This window comes from Aquarana catesbeiana, linkage group LG06 (assembly GCF_042186555.1).
Source record: "Aquarana catesbeiana isolate 2022-GZ linkage group LG06, ASM4218655v1, whole genome shotgun sequence".
In the NCBI taxonomy this organism is placed as follows: domain Eukaryota; kingdom Metazoa; phylum Chordata; class Amphibia; order Anura; family Ranidae; genus Aquarana; species Aquarana catesbeiana.
The window spans coordinates 74,360,121-74,376,071 of record NC_133329.1 but is presented as its reverse complement, the minus strand read 5'-3'; the positions used below and the strand labels follow the sequence as shown (position 1 = coordinate 74,376,071).

General features: G+C 43.7%; 1 protein-coding gene across 1 annotated transcript in view; it reads left to right on the top strand.

Moving 5' to 3' along the window:
- Positions 1 to 15,951, top strand: part of LOC141148605 (uncharacterized) — a 43,249-nt gene that overhangs the window by 14,860 nt on the left and 12,438 nt on the right. The window contains exon 3 of the mRNA XM_073636206.1: positions 5,181 to 5,254. Within this exon, the coding sequence (XP_073492307.1) occupies positions 5,181 to 5,254 (74 nt within the window). The remainder of the gene's footprint in view (positions 1 to 5,180; positions 5,255 to 15,951) is intronic.

Genomic DNA, 15,951 nt, shown 5'->3' with positions numbered 1-15,951 from the left:
TTAACAGCGAAACGCGTTGACGCACTAGGGCTCACATCATATATCATGTATTTTTATGTATATGGTTTTTAAACCTTGTCTATGTCACCTTTCATACCATGTATATATCTATGTCTCAATAAATATTACTTTTTTTCCATATCCCTATTGTTTACTGTGCCTTTAAAGTCCGACCCTGGGTCACCTTTTGGGACCCCTTTTTTTTGTATTTCCATAACTATCTACAGATGAGGCAATGTGAGTGCTTTTTTCTTCTAGATTATATTACTCATTTCACCTCAGTTTTCACCTCAGTTTTGTCCCCAGTGCTTTGTCCAATGCCTTGCCTGCACTTTTACCATTCTTTCTGCCATTCTTTCTGCCTGGAAACTTGAGAATGTCCATGAAATTCAAAAAGCATCCCTCTACGTCCAAAGCGGTTTTAGGCCAGCTAGAAAACAGCGATAGTGAATTAGAATCACTTGCAAAATTGAGCGATAGTGATTCGTGGGGAAATTTGTCATCAGATACTGAAAGTGACGACAGCAATGATTCTGAGACTGAGCTCAGTGATCTGCAAACTTTGTGCTCTATTGACTGTGGTACAGATCACGCAGCACTGAGCTCAGTCGCAGAATCGTCGCTGTCGACGAATTTCCCCACAAATCGTTATCGCTCAATTCTGCAAGTAATTTTAATTCACTAGCGCTGTTCTCTAGCTGGTCTAAAACCGCTTTTGACATAGAGGAACACTTTCTATTGTTATGATTGTGACGTCGGACTTTGTGCAGTCCCATGTTTCAAAGTTTTTCATACCCAGGATGTTTACTAAACCAATATGCAGTGTTTATTATTACAGTGACTAATAATATTGCATCCTTGTTTGGACACATTTCAGTGTTTTTGATCTAATTACATTATTGAATAAAATGTATTATTATTATATTATTATTTTTTATAATTATTTATTATATTCTAATCTATTATTTCGTGTTTCAAACTTCATCATACCCGTGATGTCTACTAGACCAGTGGTCATCAACCCTGTCCTCAGGGCCCACTAACAGACCAGGTTTTATGTATTACCTTGAAGAGATGCAGACTAGAATACTGCAATCACTGAGCAGCAAATGATATCACCTGTGATGTATTTCAGTTATCTTGCAAACCTGGCCTGTTAGTGGGTACTGAGGACAGGGTTGATGACCACTGTACTAGACTATTGTTTGGACAGATTTAGGTGAGTTATTCCTAAGAATTAAAGGCCTACAGTATAAAACAACAAATTTCCATGCAAAACAATGTGCCGCTTTGACATTCAAAAGTCAGACATAATCAAACCGCCAGGGAGGTTAAAGTTGAACTCCAGATATTGATTTTATCACATAGTTACATTGGTCCAGATTGGAGCAATGTTAATTTGCATATGTCTTAAAGTGGTTGTAAACTCTTACAGACCACCTTTACCTACAGGTGAGCCTATAATAAGGCTTACCTGTAGGTACTGGAAATATCTTGTAAACCAGCATGGTTTAGAAGATATTTACCATATACACTTGCACCAGCGTCATCGGCACATGTGCACCGAAGGAAGAGAGCGCGGTTGTGCCGTTTCTATAGTGCCCGTGCTGTGTCCGTCGGCACCCGCACACATGCGCAGGAGTGACGTCATGCCACTCCGAACAGTAACAGAGTCGGGTCAGCAGCCCTGGAAGTGAAGATGGACCTTCCTGCAGTGGGGACAGCGCAAGTTTCCTTTGCAGTTAAGTGCCACATAATAGGCTAGTATGCGATGCATACTAGCCCATTATGCTTTTAATTTGCAGGGTTTGCAGGAAACGAAAGAGGAAGTAAAACCCATCAGGGTTTACTTCCTCTTTAACTGTGGGATCCCTGTGGAAGCTAGAAATCACTGTAGTAGTTGCTGCTACTACAGTGATTGTTGCTGTCTTCCAGGTCCAGTTAAAAGCGGCTGCCCTGCTGCATAGTTCTGTGATCGGGTGAGGTGGAGATCATGACATCATTACTCCATCTTGACCAATCAAAGTATGTCTTACATTCACTGAGACAAATGCAATGCATTCTGTGAATGGTGCCTCTGCCAAAAGGACGACCCCATCTGGTTACTATACAGCAGGGCAACTGCTTGGTAAAGGACCCGGACAACAGTGGTGATCACTGTAGTAGAAGCAATTACTACAGTAATTTACAGCTTTCCAAGGATCCCACAGAGATGGTATATGCATATTTACATTGATACAAGCTGGACCAATGTAACTATGCAATAAAATCTATACCTGGAATTCAGCTTTAAATCAATTTTATTATTAACCCTTTACCCACCAAACAATAACCATTACATAACCAAATTCATATTAACCCTTTCATTACCCACTCCATAGTCACAGAATTTTAAAAATATCTTAATCTAATATATAGAGAGCATACCCTAATGAACAACTTCAAACTTCATGACATATAAACAGCAACCTATTCTAATAAACATGATTCAAACATCATTGCAATCTGATCACTGGAGGAGAATAGACTAAGGAAATGCTTCCTCCTGCCTGTAGCAGGCTGATGACATCATCTCATACTAGGCAATGGGCTCCATTTGTAAAAGCAGATTGCATGCAGTATTTAGGTGTTTTTCCGAATACCGCAGGCGATAATAAAAATGTCAATTCACTATTGCTTTATGTGGTATTTACTGCATTCAGCAAAAACGTTTGTTAACCACATGCCGACCAGCGCACGACGATGTATGTCGGCACAATGGCATGGCTGGGCAAATGGGCGTACAGGTACGTCCCCTTTAAATCGTGGCATTGTGGGCGCGCGCGCACGTGCGCCACTGGCGGGTCCTGCGGAGTCGATGTCTGCCGGTAGCCCGCGATCATGTCACGGAGAGGCAGAATGGGAAGATGCCTATGTAAACAAGGCATTTCCCTGTTCTACCTAGTGACATGACAGATCACTGCTCCCTGTAATCGGGAGCAGTGATCGCTGTCATGTGAGTTGTAGCCCATCCCCCCCACAGTTAGAATCACTCCCTAGGACACACTTAATCCCTTGATCGCCCTCTAGTGTTTAACCCCCTTCCCTGCCAGTGCCATTTACACAGTAACCAGTGCATTTTTATAGCACTGATCACTGTATAAATGACAATGCTCCCAAAATAGTGTCAAAAGTATCCGATGTGCCCGCCATAATGTCGCAGTCACGATAAAAATCGCAGATTGCTGCCATTATTAATAAAAAAAATTATTAATAAAAATGCCATAAATCTATCCCCTATTTTGTAGATGCGATAAATTTTGCGCAAACCAATCAATATACGCTTATTGCGATTTTTTTACCAAAAATATGTAGAAGAATACATATCGGCCTAAACTGAGAGAAATTAGTTTATATATATATATATATATATATATATATATATATATATATATATTTTGGGGATATTTATTATAGCAAAAAGTAAAAAATATTGCTTTTTTTCCAAAATTGACGCTCTTTTTTTGTTTATAGCGCAAATAATAAAAACCGCAGAGGTGATCAAATACCACCAAAAGAAAGCTATATTTGTGGGAAAAAAAGGATGTCAATTTTGTTTGGCTGCGCAATTGTCAGTTGAAGAGACGCAGTGCCGTATCACAAAAAGTGCTCTGGTCAGGAAGGGGGCAAATCCTTCGGGGGCTGAAGTGGCTAAATACCACATAAAACAGCACTAAAGTATATTCGCAAAGGGAAATATATAAATAAATAAATGCGGTAATTAAGTAGTGGTCCAGGCACGCGGTAGTTAAGGAATGTGTTTGATTTAACTGGTTGGTAAGGAGCCAGTGCCAGATTCCGATAAGTCACCCCCACAACCACCATACCAGGAATATAGAGAAGTGGCCTTTGTCCTTATCAAAATGGGGACAATGTGCTTTGTGGGGGGAGAAACCCCCCATGTTGAGGGCATGTGGCATGGTATCGTTTAGGGGGGGGGGGGGCTCGCTCATTCCCACCCCCCTTTCCTAGCCTGTAAGGCTGCATGCTCGGATAAGGGACAGGTATAAATTTTGTGAGGGACCCCACGCCAATTTTTTTTTACTATTTACATGCCAGCAATTCTTTTGTTTACACTCTGCTGTCAACAGGGAAACCCCGCTGACAGCAGATGAGTCATGGTTATGAAGGATGCAGCAGCCACCCACTCCTTAACAACCAGCTACTTACTGCTTGTTAACGTACCACAGGCTTTCACTACTAAAATACTACATCACTTCATAAATTAGCCCATGCGGTATTTTAGTAGCGTTTCATAGTGAATTGAAATTTCTTTTTTTTTTAAACACTAATGCCGTGTACATACGACCGGACTTTTCGGCATCAAAGGTCCGACGGTCTTTCCGACGGACTTTCGACTGAGTTACGACGGACTTTCGAGCGAACGGACTTGCCCACACACGAATGGATTAAAGTCTGTTCGAAAGTCTGTTCGTTTTGAACGTGATGACGTACGACAGGACTAGAAAAGGAAGTTCATAGCCAGTAGCCAATAGCTGCCCTTGCGTCGTTTTTGGTCCTTCGGACTAGCATACAAACGAACGGATTTTTCGATAAGAATCAAGTCTGTCGGAAAGATTTGAAACATGTTCTATTTCTAGGTCCGTCGGAATTTTTGACAGAAAAGGTCCGATGAAGGTCCGATGAAGCCCACACACGATCGTAATGTCCGACGGAATCGTTCCGTCGGACCTTTGATGCCGAACAGTCCGGTCGTGTGTACACGGCATAAGTAGTATTTTACCACATTTCTGAAAGCGCTAGATACCGTTTAGTGAATGGAGCCCATTGGCACCTAACTGGAGCTTAGTGACATCTTTTTAATGATAAAAGATGGAGCTTCACTGAAAAATTTTACTGTTGTCTTAAATTGTGACATGTCAGGAATCTATTCATGGAGAATAGAGAGGGGTGAGTGCATGGTAGCCAATCATCTTCTAACTACAGCTTGTTCAATTAAGCTTTAGCAATAAAAACTAAATGCTGATTGGTTTCTATTCTGAGTTGCATTTAATTTTACATGCTCCAGATTTAGTAAATACCCCCCTATGCATTTCAGCTTTGTATTGTTTTCAGTTCTTTGTCTGGTGTGGAGCTATATAATACTTTGTATAATTGATGTTACTGTTTATTTCTTTTAGCCGTCTACATAATTTGAATGATGATGAAGAAAATTCAATGATAAAGCTAATAAAAAAATGCCAAGAAATCACAGGTAGGTCCTGTTTAGGATGATGAGTGATGATCATGAGCACATGCAAAGATTTCCCCTACTCTGTGCAAAATGGAAAAAAAAAAACTTTACTTTAAATCCCAACACCAGCCAAAATGTTTTATTTCGTTTTGAATAGAAAGGTGAGTGGTTAGATCCTCTGTCAGGTTCTTATTTCCACAAAGATAAGAATCAATGGAAGGGTCTAGAATGTACCAATCAACATAGAAAAGCTAACATGTTTCAGGGGCTGCAAGTCCCCTTCATCAGGGCTGATGGTAGTTCTGCCGGTGTTTCTGACAGTTTTTATGAGCAATAGAAATTCCCCACAATAATAGCACTCAAAGCAGTCCAGGTGGAGCCACCCTTGTTTGCATGCTCCTGGCGGTCACTATGACTGAGTCTCATGCATCCATAAAAACAACCCTGGTGGCCAGTCCCCCTCCTCTCTGAGCCTGTGCAGTCTCCCTGAAGACATAGTGCAACCAAAAAGAAAACTATCAGTTTAACCTATCCAGATCCTCAGAGCCCTGAGGGTAAATTAAGAAAAAAAAACAAAAACAATCACGACCCACCAAAGTCGCCAATGCCACAAGGAATTTTGTGTAGTGTATGACCCAGTCAGCCACTATTCTGGACTTTTTACATCCTTTACCCCTGTAGGAGCCTGTCCCTAATGCTGATGTGGAGTCAAATCCAGGACATCCAACCAGGCCTGCCATATTGAGTAGAATTTACGTGAAACATTTCTATGTTGGTACATCAACTTTTCCGGGTTTTGTGGGATATTAAACATGAATACCTGAGAGATCACGTCAAGGACCTCCTTCCAGTACCGAAAAAGCTTGGGGCACTTCCAAAGCATATAAATGAGGTCGCCATGATCTCTCTCGCATTTCAGGCATAGGGGGGTATTGCCAGTCCCCCCATTTATGAAGTTGTACTCTATGAAGTTGTGTCTCAGTTGTAGGTATTTGAAGTAATGGTTACGTGGGATGGCAAACTCTGCTTGTACCTCCATAAAGGATATGAGGGTTGGCCCATTGTATAGCTGTGAGATAAAGCGTAGTCCTGCCCTTTCCCAATCTCTAAACCCCCTGAGTTTCAATAGCTCTCTATAGTTCAGATTTCGCCATAATGGAGTGTGTGTTAGAAAACCCTGTATTCCTAGCATCCGTTTAACATATGACCATAAAGTCTTTAATAGGGTCACTATGATTTAAGTGCATGAGTCCCGCCTCCAAACACGTGAGGGCAGAGGCATCATCACCTGGTGGGATTAGACGTCTATGAATAGGGTCCATTAAGTCCACCATTCCCCAGCCCCCAACTGTTGTAGCTGGGAAGCGAGGTAGTAGGCTCTAGAGTGCAGGGCTGGTGCAAGAATTTTTGACACCCTAGGTGAAACCTCATTTTGCCGCCCCCCTGGCTCTACCCCCAACCCCACCCCCTGTCCTGCAGCGGCTATGGCTGGCAGTTGCTGCTGTCCCCAAGGCAGCTATGGCTGGTGGCTGCAGATGGCTGTCCTGCGGGAAGGTACTGCTGGATGGTACTATTGGTGGGTATCTAAACAGTAATGCCCCGTACACACGGTCGGACATTGATCGGACAACAAAATCCTCGGATTTTTTCCTACGGATGTTGGCTCAAACTTGTTTTGCCTACACACGGTCGCACAAAGTTGTCGGAATTTCCGATCGCCAAGAACGCGGTGACGTCAAGCACGTACGACGAGACTAGAAAAGGCCGGTTCAGAACCAACCGCAGCACCCTTTGGGCTCCTTTTGCTAATCTCGTGTTAGTAAAAGTTTGGTGAGAGACGATTCGCGCTTTTTCAGACTCGTGGCTTTCAGATCGTTTTCTGCCGTTCAGTTTGTGCTTGTGGGTTTGTATCTGCTCTTCAGTGCGTGCAAGCAAGTTCCGCGTGACTTTAGTCACTGTATTCTTGTTCGATCGTTACTGGTTTTCAGGTCGCTCTTCACAGGCCTTGCTGTTCTTCAGTGCGTTCTGTTACATCGTTCTGAGCAGCCGACCGTTTTATAGCCATGTTTCGTATGCGTACTCCTCGTAGAGTTCGTGCTGTGCGGGGGCTTGGTGTTGGGGTCCTGACCTTGACACAAGTCCAGTCCATGAACAGGGTGGGGAGGAGTTCATGGACCAAGAATTGGTTGCTTCAGCGTGACCAGTTCTGTCATATGCCTTTGCTCCGTGAGATCCGTGAGAATAATCCTGATGATTTCAGGAACTTTCTCAGGATGACGGACCCCGTGTTTCACCGTTTGTTGGCTTCGCTGACCCCCTATATCAGCAGGCAGGATACCTGCATGAGGCAAGCCATCACTCCGGAGCAGAGGTTGGTCGCTACCTTGCGGTATTTGGCCACAGGGAGAAGCCTGCAGGACCTCAAGTTCTCGACAGGCATCTCCCCCCAGCCTCTGGGGATCATTATCCCAGAGACCTGTTCTGCCATCATACAGGTCCTGCAGAAGGAGTATATGAAGGTAAGATTTTTATCCTTTAATATCACACTTTATTGTATTGAATGTTTGCTAATATATTGTATTTCTTTCCTCATTCCCCAATTACCATGATTGTAATATGCTGTGAATGTCCCCTTTGTCCTCATGCATGCTGGATTTTTATGTAATTATTATTTTATGTCCTTCATACATATTTGCCCTTCAATAACCTCCCCAGCATGGTGTCCCCTGCCCTATATTCACCTCATGTAGTCACTTAACAATGTATTTTATCAGCTCCATAGTAGTGCTTTACCCCAAACACCCCCTAAAATGTTTGGAAATGTTATTTTGGATTTAAATTCAGGCAGAGGGCCAGAGGCTTTTTTTTGTGGTGTCCCCAAATTTTTGGTAACCCTCCCTCCCCCAACTGCTAAGTCAGCTGATCCCAATTCTCTATCCTCAATCATCTATCTGCTGACTTTGCCAAACCCATACACACTATACCCATCTCTTTACTGGTCAGATTTATGGATGAATTCCCCAAAGCATGTAGTGCAAGGGCCTGCCTGTATACTTTCCAATGGTACTGTTTAAAGTTCTTGTATCCTATTATGATCTTGATAGGTAATAGCAGAATGTCCAAATGTGCTCAAATGTGTACAGTGTGTATTTATATCTTTGTATTATGACACTTCTTACCTGTCCAGTGGGCTGCCAATAGTGTAACTAAGGAGGGGCTGTTCCAAGTAATACCCTGTATTTAGGCATTCATCTCTCAATGAAGTGAAGAGGGTTACCTGTCCAAGAGTCCCCCCCCTATAATGTTCGAAATGGCCCATGAGAGGGGGGAGGGGGAATATGATAGGTGTACCTTATACTTTGTTGTTGTTAAATTCCCCTTAATAAATGCTATCTGGAGGTTGACCCATAATGTTTGTGTCTAATCTGCTTGCCAGGTTTCTGTGAAAAAATAGTAATGTTTATTGTTTTTTCCTCAACAGTTTCCTTCCACGCCACAGGAATGACAGACTGTGGCCTCCCACTTTGCCCAGCGGTGGGACTTTCCTAACTGCGGAGGGGCAATTGATGGGAAACACGTCCACATCGTCCCACCACCCAACTCGGGGTCGTACTATTATAACTACAAGGGGTTTAATAGTATAGTGATGTTGGCGGTGGTGTCGGCTAATTACGAGTTCTTGTATGTGGACGTGGGGAAGAATGGCCGGATGTCCGATGGTGGAGTCATCGCCCAGACGGAGTTCTACAGGCGTCTCCAGAATGGCAGTTTGGACTTGCCACCTCCAGAGGACAATGTTGAAGGTCTCCCATTTGTGTTCGTTGCTGATGAAGCATTTGCGCTGGGGGACCACCTGATGCGGCCATTCCTGATGAGGACCCTCACCCCGGAACAGAGGGTTTTTAATTACCGGCTGGCCAGAGCCCGAAGAGTGGTGGAGAACACATTTGGAATCCTGGCCAGCCGGTTCCGACTATTTCTGACACCCATCCATATGGCGGAGTATAAACTGAACCATATTATACTGGCGTGCTGTGTTCTCCATAATTTTTTAAGAAAACATTCAGCCAACTATGCTGGCTCAGTTGGGCCTGAGGCCGGAATCCCAAATACTTCCACAATGACGGCACTTGAAAGCGGCCGTCCTGGCTTGCCCTCCCTGAATGCCCGTGATGTCCGGTTACGATACCTGGAGTTCTTTGCGGGTAGGGGGGCTATCAATATGCCAGACAATATGTGACACCTTTTTCAAATAAAAAACAACCAAAAGCAATTCTTGGTGGACATTTACTGCTTGTGTTTGTTTTAGCTGACCCTGACAGAAATGTGTTGAGTGCAGAAAATGTCGTGATTGTGTAACCTTATACAAAGCACTGTTGGCTGGTACTTCCTAAATGCAAAAACACATTTCACTACAAGTGCACTTGCAACTGCACTGAACCTGCACTTGTAGTGCAAAGTGTATTTGCCCTTAGGAAATAACCCCCATTTGTGCATAAAACAACAATTACATCACCCCAAAAGTGTTGTAGTGTTGAGACAATAATCCACACATTCTTGAGTAAGGCACTTTTTTATACCTGCACAATCACATGTGCATTTACCAAAGGTTTTTAAAACAAACCAACATGTTTGTTGTATAAAATGTTTGCAGTAGCATTATGAAAAATCAAAATATCCATTTCAGATAAAACAGGCCTGTGTAAAACCAACAAGAAAGCCAAAAAACTTGAACTTACAAAGTTCACGTTAGGTAAAACCTGAAGGCTATATCAGACATCAGTATTTAGGAACTGGGTTTGATATAGCGTTCAGATGGGGGGAACTCACCCCTGGAAAAGCCAAATTTGGAAGATGCACACCAATTTACGAATGTCAACATGTGCTATCTGCCATCAGGGGGGATCAAGGGACGTGTTTTGGGGGAGCAAGCCCTTCCTCAACGCTACTTTATAATTGAGGAAGGGGTTGCACCCCCAAAACGCGTCCATTGATCTCCCGTGATGGCAGATAGCACATGTTGGCACACTGTGTGCATCCTCCAAATTTGGCTTTTCAAAACATTGTAAAAATTTAAATTACATAAAACCGGTCATTTTGTGGGGTTTAAATTCGCCCCAAAACATCAATGATGTTATTATTTTTTTTAATAACATCACGTATTTGTTGCTGGATGTTTTGCAATTGGAGATTACATCCCATGATCTCCCCTATCAGTATCTGGGCACTTTCTGATGTAAATCGTTCTCTCTCCCTCACATCACGATCACCTAAAAAGAGATAAAGAACAAAAAAAAAGGTCTCAAAAATCTGCCACCAGCCATCTCTTTTACCTGAGTCTGTGGTCGCAGACAGTCACCTGTTGTGGTGCCAATCTCCACCACATCTTCTTCTTCCTCCTGCTCAGCATCTTGTGTTTGGGGTAGTTCCCCTTCTTCCAGAGGAGGGGGGTCTGTGTTTTCCTGGGATGAGGAGTGTCCGAGTCTTTTCTCCCCTATGTAAAACAAAAATGGTATAATTAGCACACAGATATTTGATGGCAGAACTAGAAATAGGAAACATTGCTTGGAAGTGGGGTACAATTGTCTATTTTAGCCGAGTTCAAAGATGTCTTTTTTTTTATTGCCCTTTGTCAAGCTGCAATACTTTACCTGTTTGGTACAAGCTTCACACATGTAACCCCCCCTATAGTATACACTGGAGCACCTGTGTGCCCCCCCTAATAAAAATGGTGTTCTGGGGTCCCACACTAGTGCTCCAGTGTCCAGATGTGAAAACAGCTGCTCAGTGTCCTCTCCTTACACACAATCTAGTTTGCATTTCATTCTAGTAACAAACCCATCTACCTAAACAAATATTTGGCATCCAAGTAGGCCCCAAAAAAATGTGGGAAAATGCATATGGCCTAAACAATGGTGTTCTAGAGGCCGAACGAAAAATGTTTGAGACGAACGAATAATGGGCCCATGAACATTAAAGTTGACCTTTTTAAACGTTACAATTACTAAAATCATATGGAGCAGAGCGAACGGAATAAAGCCAGAAAGAATAGAAACACAGCACAACTACTTACTTTTTTGCAGCACTCTCCGGATCTTTCGGTACTGCTCCGGCTCTCTCAACTTCAGGTCCGACCACCGCTTCCTGAGCTGATCTTTTGATCTTCGTACCCCGAAATTCCGCTCGAGACTCCTGACCACTTTCGCCATGATCTTGGCCTTTCGGATGTTCGGGTTGGGGTAAGGCCCATATTTTCCATCATAGTCGGACTTCCTCATGATGTCGACCATCTCCAACATCTCCCCAAACGACATATTTGTGGCCTTAAAACGTCTCCTTCTGGATCGGGAAGTGCCTGGATCCGGGCTTTCCTCCTCCTCCTCGTTGCTACAATTAGCACGCACCTGGTGTAACTCCGCCATCATGCTCTTCCCCCACTGCGCCGAACGAAAAGGGGCGGGGAATAGAATAGAAAGAACGTCAGGGGCGGGCGGAGTTACACACATGCGCAGTGTGTATAAAGCCTAACACGCGTGCGTATTACGTACGATCTGTGAGCGGAGGAAGGAGCATTGGACGCGCTGATCGTAAGAACGAAGGTAAGAGACAAACTTGGGCCTATACTGCTTCTAGATTGAGGCCTATATTGTAACAAGATTAGGAGAGTTTGGTCTGAGATTAGGCTTTGTCTTGTGTTGTGTCTTGCAGTGAACATGGATATCTTAATGAGAGATACTGACTTCATGTCACTATTCATTGATATGCTAAGGGAGCTGCCCTGTCTGTGGGAGATTACCCACCCCCATTTCAAAAACCAAGCAAAGAGGAAGGCAGCACTGGAGCAATTGTGTGAAATTGTGAAGCAGGTGATCCCCACGGCAGACATCACTTATTTAAAGATCTTAATTGGTTGCCTGAGGAGCACATATCTGAGGGAGCGCAAGAAAGTCCTGGATTCACAGAGATCCGGAGCAGCAGATGACATCTATGTCCCCAGGATGTTGTACTATGACAGGCTGCACTTTCTGGCAGGCCAGACTGAACCCAGGCCATCCCTCTCCAGTCTTCCTTCCACGCTTCCTTCCCCCCTGGCTGAGGCTTCTGATGCCCAACCTGGGCCTTCCAGGCCATATGTGGAGGAGCCCAGATTGAGCCAGGTATAGCATTCCTCTAAATATTTCTGCTTGTCCAATCAATGATGTTAACTAGATGTTAGTTGGGAGTACTAATTTATTATTGTGATTGATGATGCAAAAACTAAAACCATGTCCTTTTTTCATACACAGGGAAGTCTCAGCCAGGAGGTGGCTGATCTGCAGGTCCCTCCACCCACCCTGAAAACAGAAAGTGGCAGCAGGAGGAGTAGCCTAGAGGAGGCGGCTATCAGATTTTTTTGGAGGGCTACAGAGGTCCTGGGAGCACCCCACACCAGGCAGGAGAACCTTGCGGCATTCATTGCCTATAAAATGCAGAGGATGGAGGAGGGCCAACAAGCCATGTGTCAGGCCCTCATATCAGAGGCTCTGGAGAAAGGTGTGAGGGGACAACTTACACCTCACACACAGCTTTGGGATGGTCCTCCTCCTCCTCCTCCCTCTCCTCCAGGTCCTCCCAGTCCTCCCAGTCCTCCTCCAGGTCCTCCCAGTCCTCCTCCTCCTCCAGGTCCTACTCCTCCTCCTCCTCCAGGTCCTATTCCTCCTCCTGCCACATCTCCTACTGCACAGCCACAGCCAGGAAGGAAGTGTGAAAGGAAGACCAGAGAGTGATTGCCCTGGATCCAGTCTGGTCGGCCAAAAGATGCAGCCTCTTGTGGTACCACAGCCTGGGGACACTGATGTCATCTGCTGCTATCCGAGTCTCTGTGAATCCCGGACCAGACTGCCCTCCCTTATATATGGACTCCTCAGGCCACCAATTTTGAGGTTTAAGAATTGATGTCTGCCGTGGGGGTCCCAGGCTTCACTAATTTCTGCTGTTGATCCAGTGTTGCCTTCCTCTTTGTTTGGTTCTGATACCTTAATAAAGGATTTTTGTTTTGAATTATACTCTCCTATGTGTTTTACTTCAAAAATGATGGTTTGTTTGTGAGGATTCAGGTACATTGCAAATATACAATGTGAAATGAACAAGGGACACCAACAACAAAAAATCTCATGGAGATTAAATAATAAAAGATATCAATGGTGTTGGGGTAACTTGCCACACAAAAACACACACAAAAATATTCTGGAGTAAAAATAAAAATAACATTAAACAAAGATCAGCCTTGGAAAAAATCCAAACATTAAAGAAAAAAAAAGGCTTAAAAACCAAAAAAAAAATCCAAAAAAAATATAAAACTGTCAGATGTGACAACTAATAACAATATATTGAGGGAATCCCACTAAAAAAACACAAATAAAACTTTGTGAGAAGTGTGTGTGAATATGAGCAGCAAAAACGACTTAATTCTTGTCACATTATAAAGAAGAAGAGAGTGCGCTGTATTAAACCATTTTTAACATTGCAGCGTGACGAAAGTGCTGTATCCATTGCGAACGCTAAGTTTACCAGAACGAGCTGTCCCGTATCGGAATTTCTTCTGAGCATGGGTGGCACTTTGTGCGTCGGAACAGGCCACACACGGTCGGAATTGATGCGATCGGATTTTGTTGTCGGAAAATTTTATCTCCTGCTGTCCAACTTTGTGTGTCGGAAAATCCGATGGAAAATGTCCGATGGCGCCCACACAACGGTCGGAATTTCCGACAACACGCTCCGATCGGACATTGTCCATCGGAAAATCCGACCGTGTGTACGGGGCATAAGAGTGGTGCTGCGCTAATCCTAATATAACCCACACTATCTATGTGGGAATAAGCGATGATGATATACCCCACACTATCTCAGTGGGAATGAAAAAAGGCAGTCAGTGGCTATTGTAAACAGCCTAAAAGCAATGCAACCGTAGGCCTACTGATCAATCAATGGCCAAGTGGCCTAAAGTGCTGGCCGGATATAAACGTGACTATGCAAGGTAACAACTAGTGATAAGTAAAAACAATGGTGTCTCATCAACCTAAATTATGAATATGTGAATTAATCAAAAAATCAGTGGAGTCAAAAAGGGCTCCCAAAGCATAAACAGTGGTGGTGTGTGTTGAAATCACAAAGTAACACTGAATGTCCGTGGAGATCCTCAATTGCTAAAATAGAATAACTCATACCACAAGTAAGTGCTTAAAAATTCACAATAATCACATTAAACAAAAAGTGACTTGTGCAGCAACAAAAAAACATAATATGATACAGGAAAGTGACTTGTGCAATAAGGAACAACTCCAATGGTTATACAAACGTGTCATCAAGTGAAGAAAAAGTGGTATATGCACAAAAATTATAGCCAAAAAGATCCAATAAAAAGCAAAAAAACAATAAACATGAGCGTGCAGTGTTACACTGAATGTCCATAGGGAACAATATTATTAGTGATGAAATGTTAACACTAAGTGCAAAAAACAATTTAAAAAGTATATAAAAGAAAAGTGACTAGTGCAGCAGCAAGGACAAAAATCCAAAAGGTGATCTGTGCAATATCAATCAGCTTCAATGCTTCTATAACGTGCCAAACGGTGGGGATATGTAAACGATCGTTGGATTTTTTCACATAACAGCTGGCTGAGGTAGAGATGTGAAGTGTATATAGGTGCTCTCCATGCAGGTGGTCCTATACTCTAAGGTAATGGCCCCTTACCTCATTAACCTGAGGTTACAGCATATAACAGTCACCGCTGGTGTCTTCTGTGGGGATGGGTCCTGCCCTCAGGGCTGTCTCTCAATAAGCCTCAGATCCTCCACAGATACAGTAACCCAAGGGGAAACAAGGATGCCAATATAGTGTAGTAATTTTCCAAAGAGTTTTTCGGGAAAAGGCACACCTTCCACTGTCAGCAGTGTACGAGCTCGCCGCTCGTCCAGATACACTGCACTAATCGTTTTTATCTGTGTGAGTACCTTGCTGTTTATTATTAATAAAGCTCTTTGGAAAATTACTACACTATATTGGCATCCTTGTTTTGATTAATTCACATATTTATAATTTTAGGTTGATGAGACACCATTGTTTTTACTTATCACTAGTTGTTACCTTGCATAGTCACGTTTATATCCGGCCAGCACTTTAGGCCACTTGGCCATTGATTGATCAGTAGGCCTACGGTTGCATTGCTTTTAGGCTGTTTACAATAGCCACTGACTGCCTTTTTTCATTCCCACTGAGATAGTGTGGGGGTATATCATCATCGCTTATTCCCACATAGATAGTGTGGGGTATATTAGAATTAGCGCAGCACCACTCTTACTGTTTAGATCTTTTTGCATTTAGTGGTCAGGCTGGACCCCTTTCGGTGCAAGCTGCTTTTCCTGCACTAACACACGATCCTTACATGGTAGAGCAGGAATAATTTTTATATACTATTGGTGGGTATCCCTGGTGGCTGCTGTCCTAGGAGTGGGGGGGGCGGACAGCAGGGAGGAGGAGAGGGGAGGAAGACAGGGGGGAGAAGGGGGAGGAGGGGAACGGGAAAAGAGAGAGGAGGAGGATAGGGGGTAGGAGGAGAGGGGAGGAGGAGTGGGGGGAAGACAGGCAGCAGAGGGGGGAGGAGGGGGAGAGGAGGGGGGAGAGGAGGAGAGGGGGGAAAAGGAGTGTGGGGAGGAGGAGGAGGAGGGGAGGCTGAGGG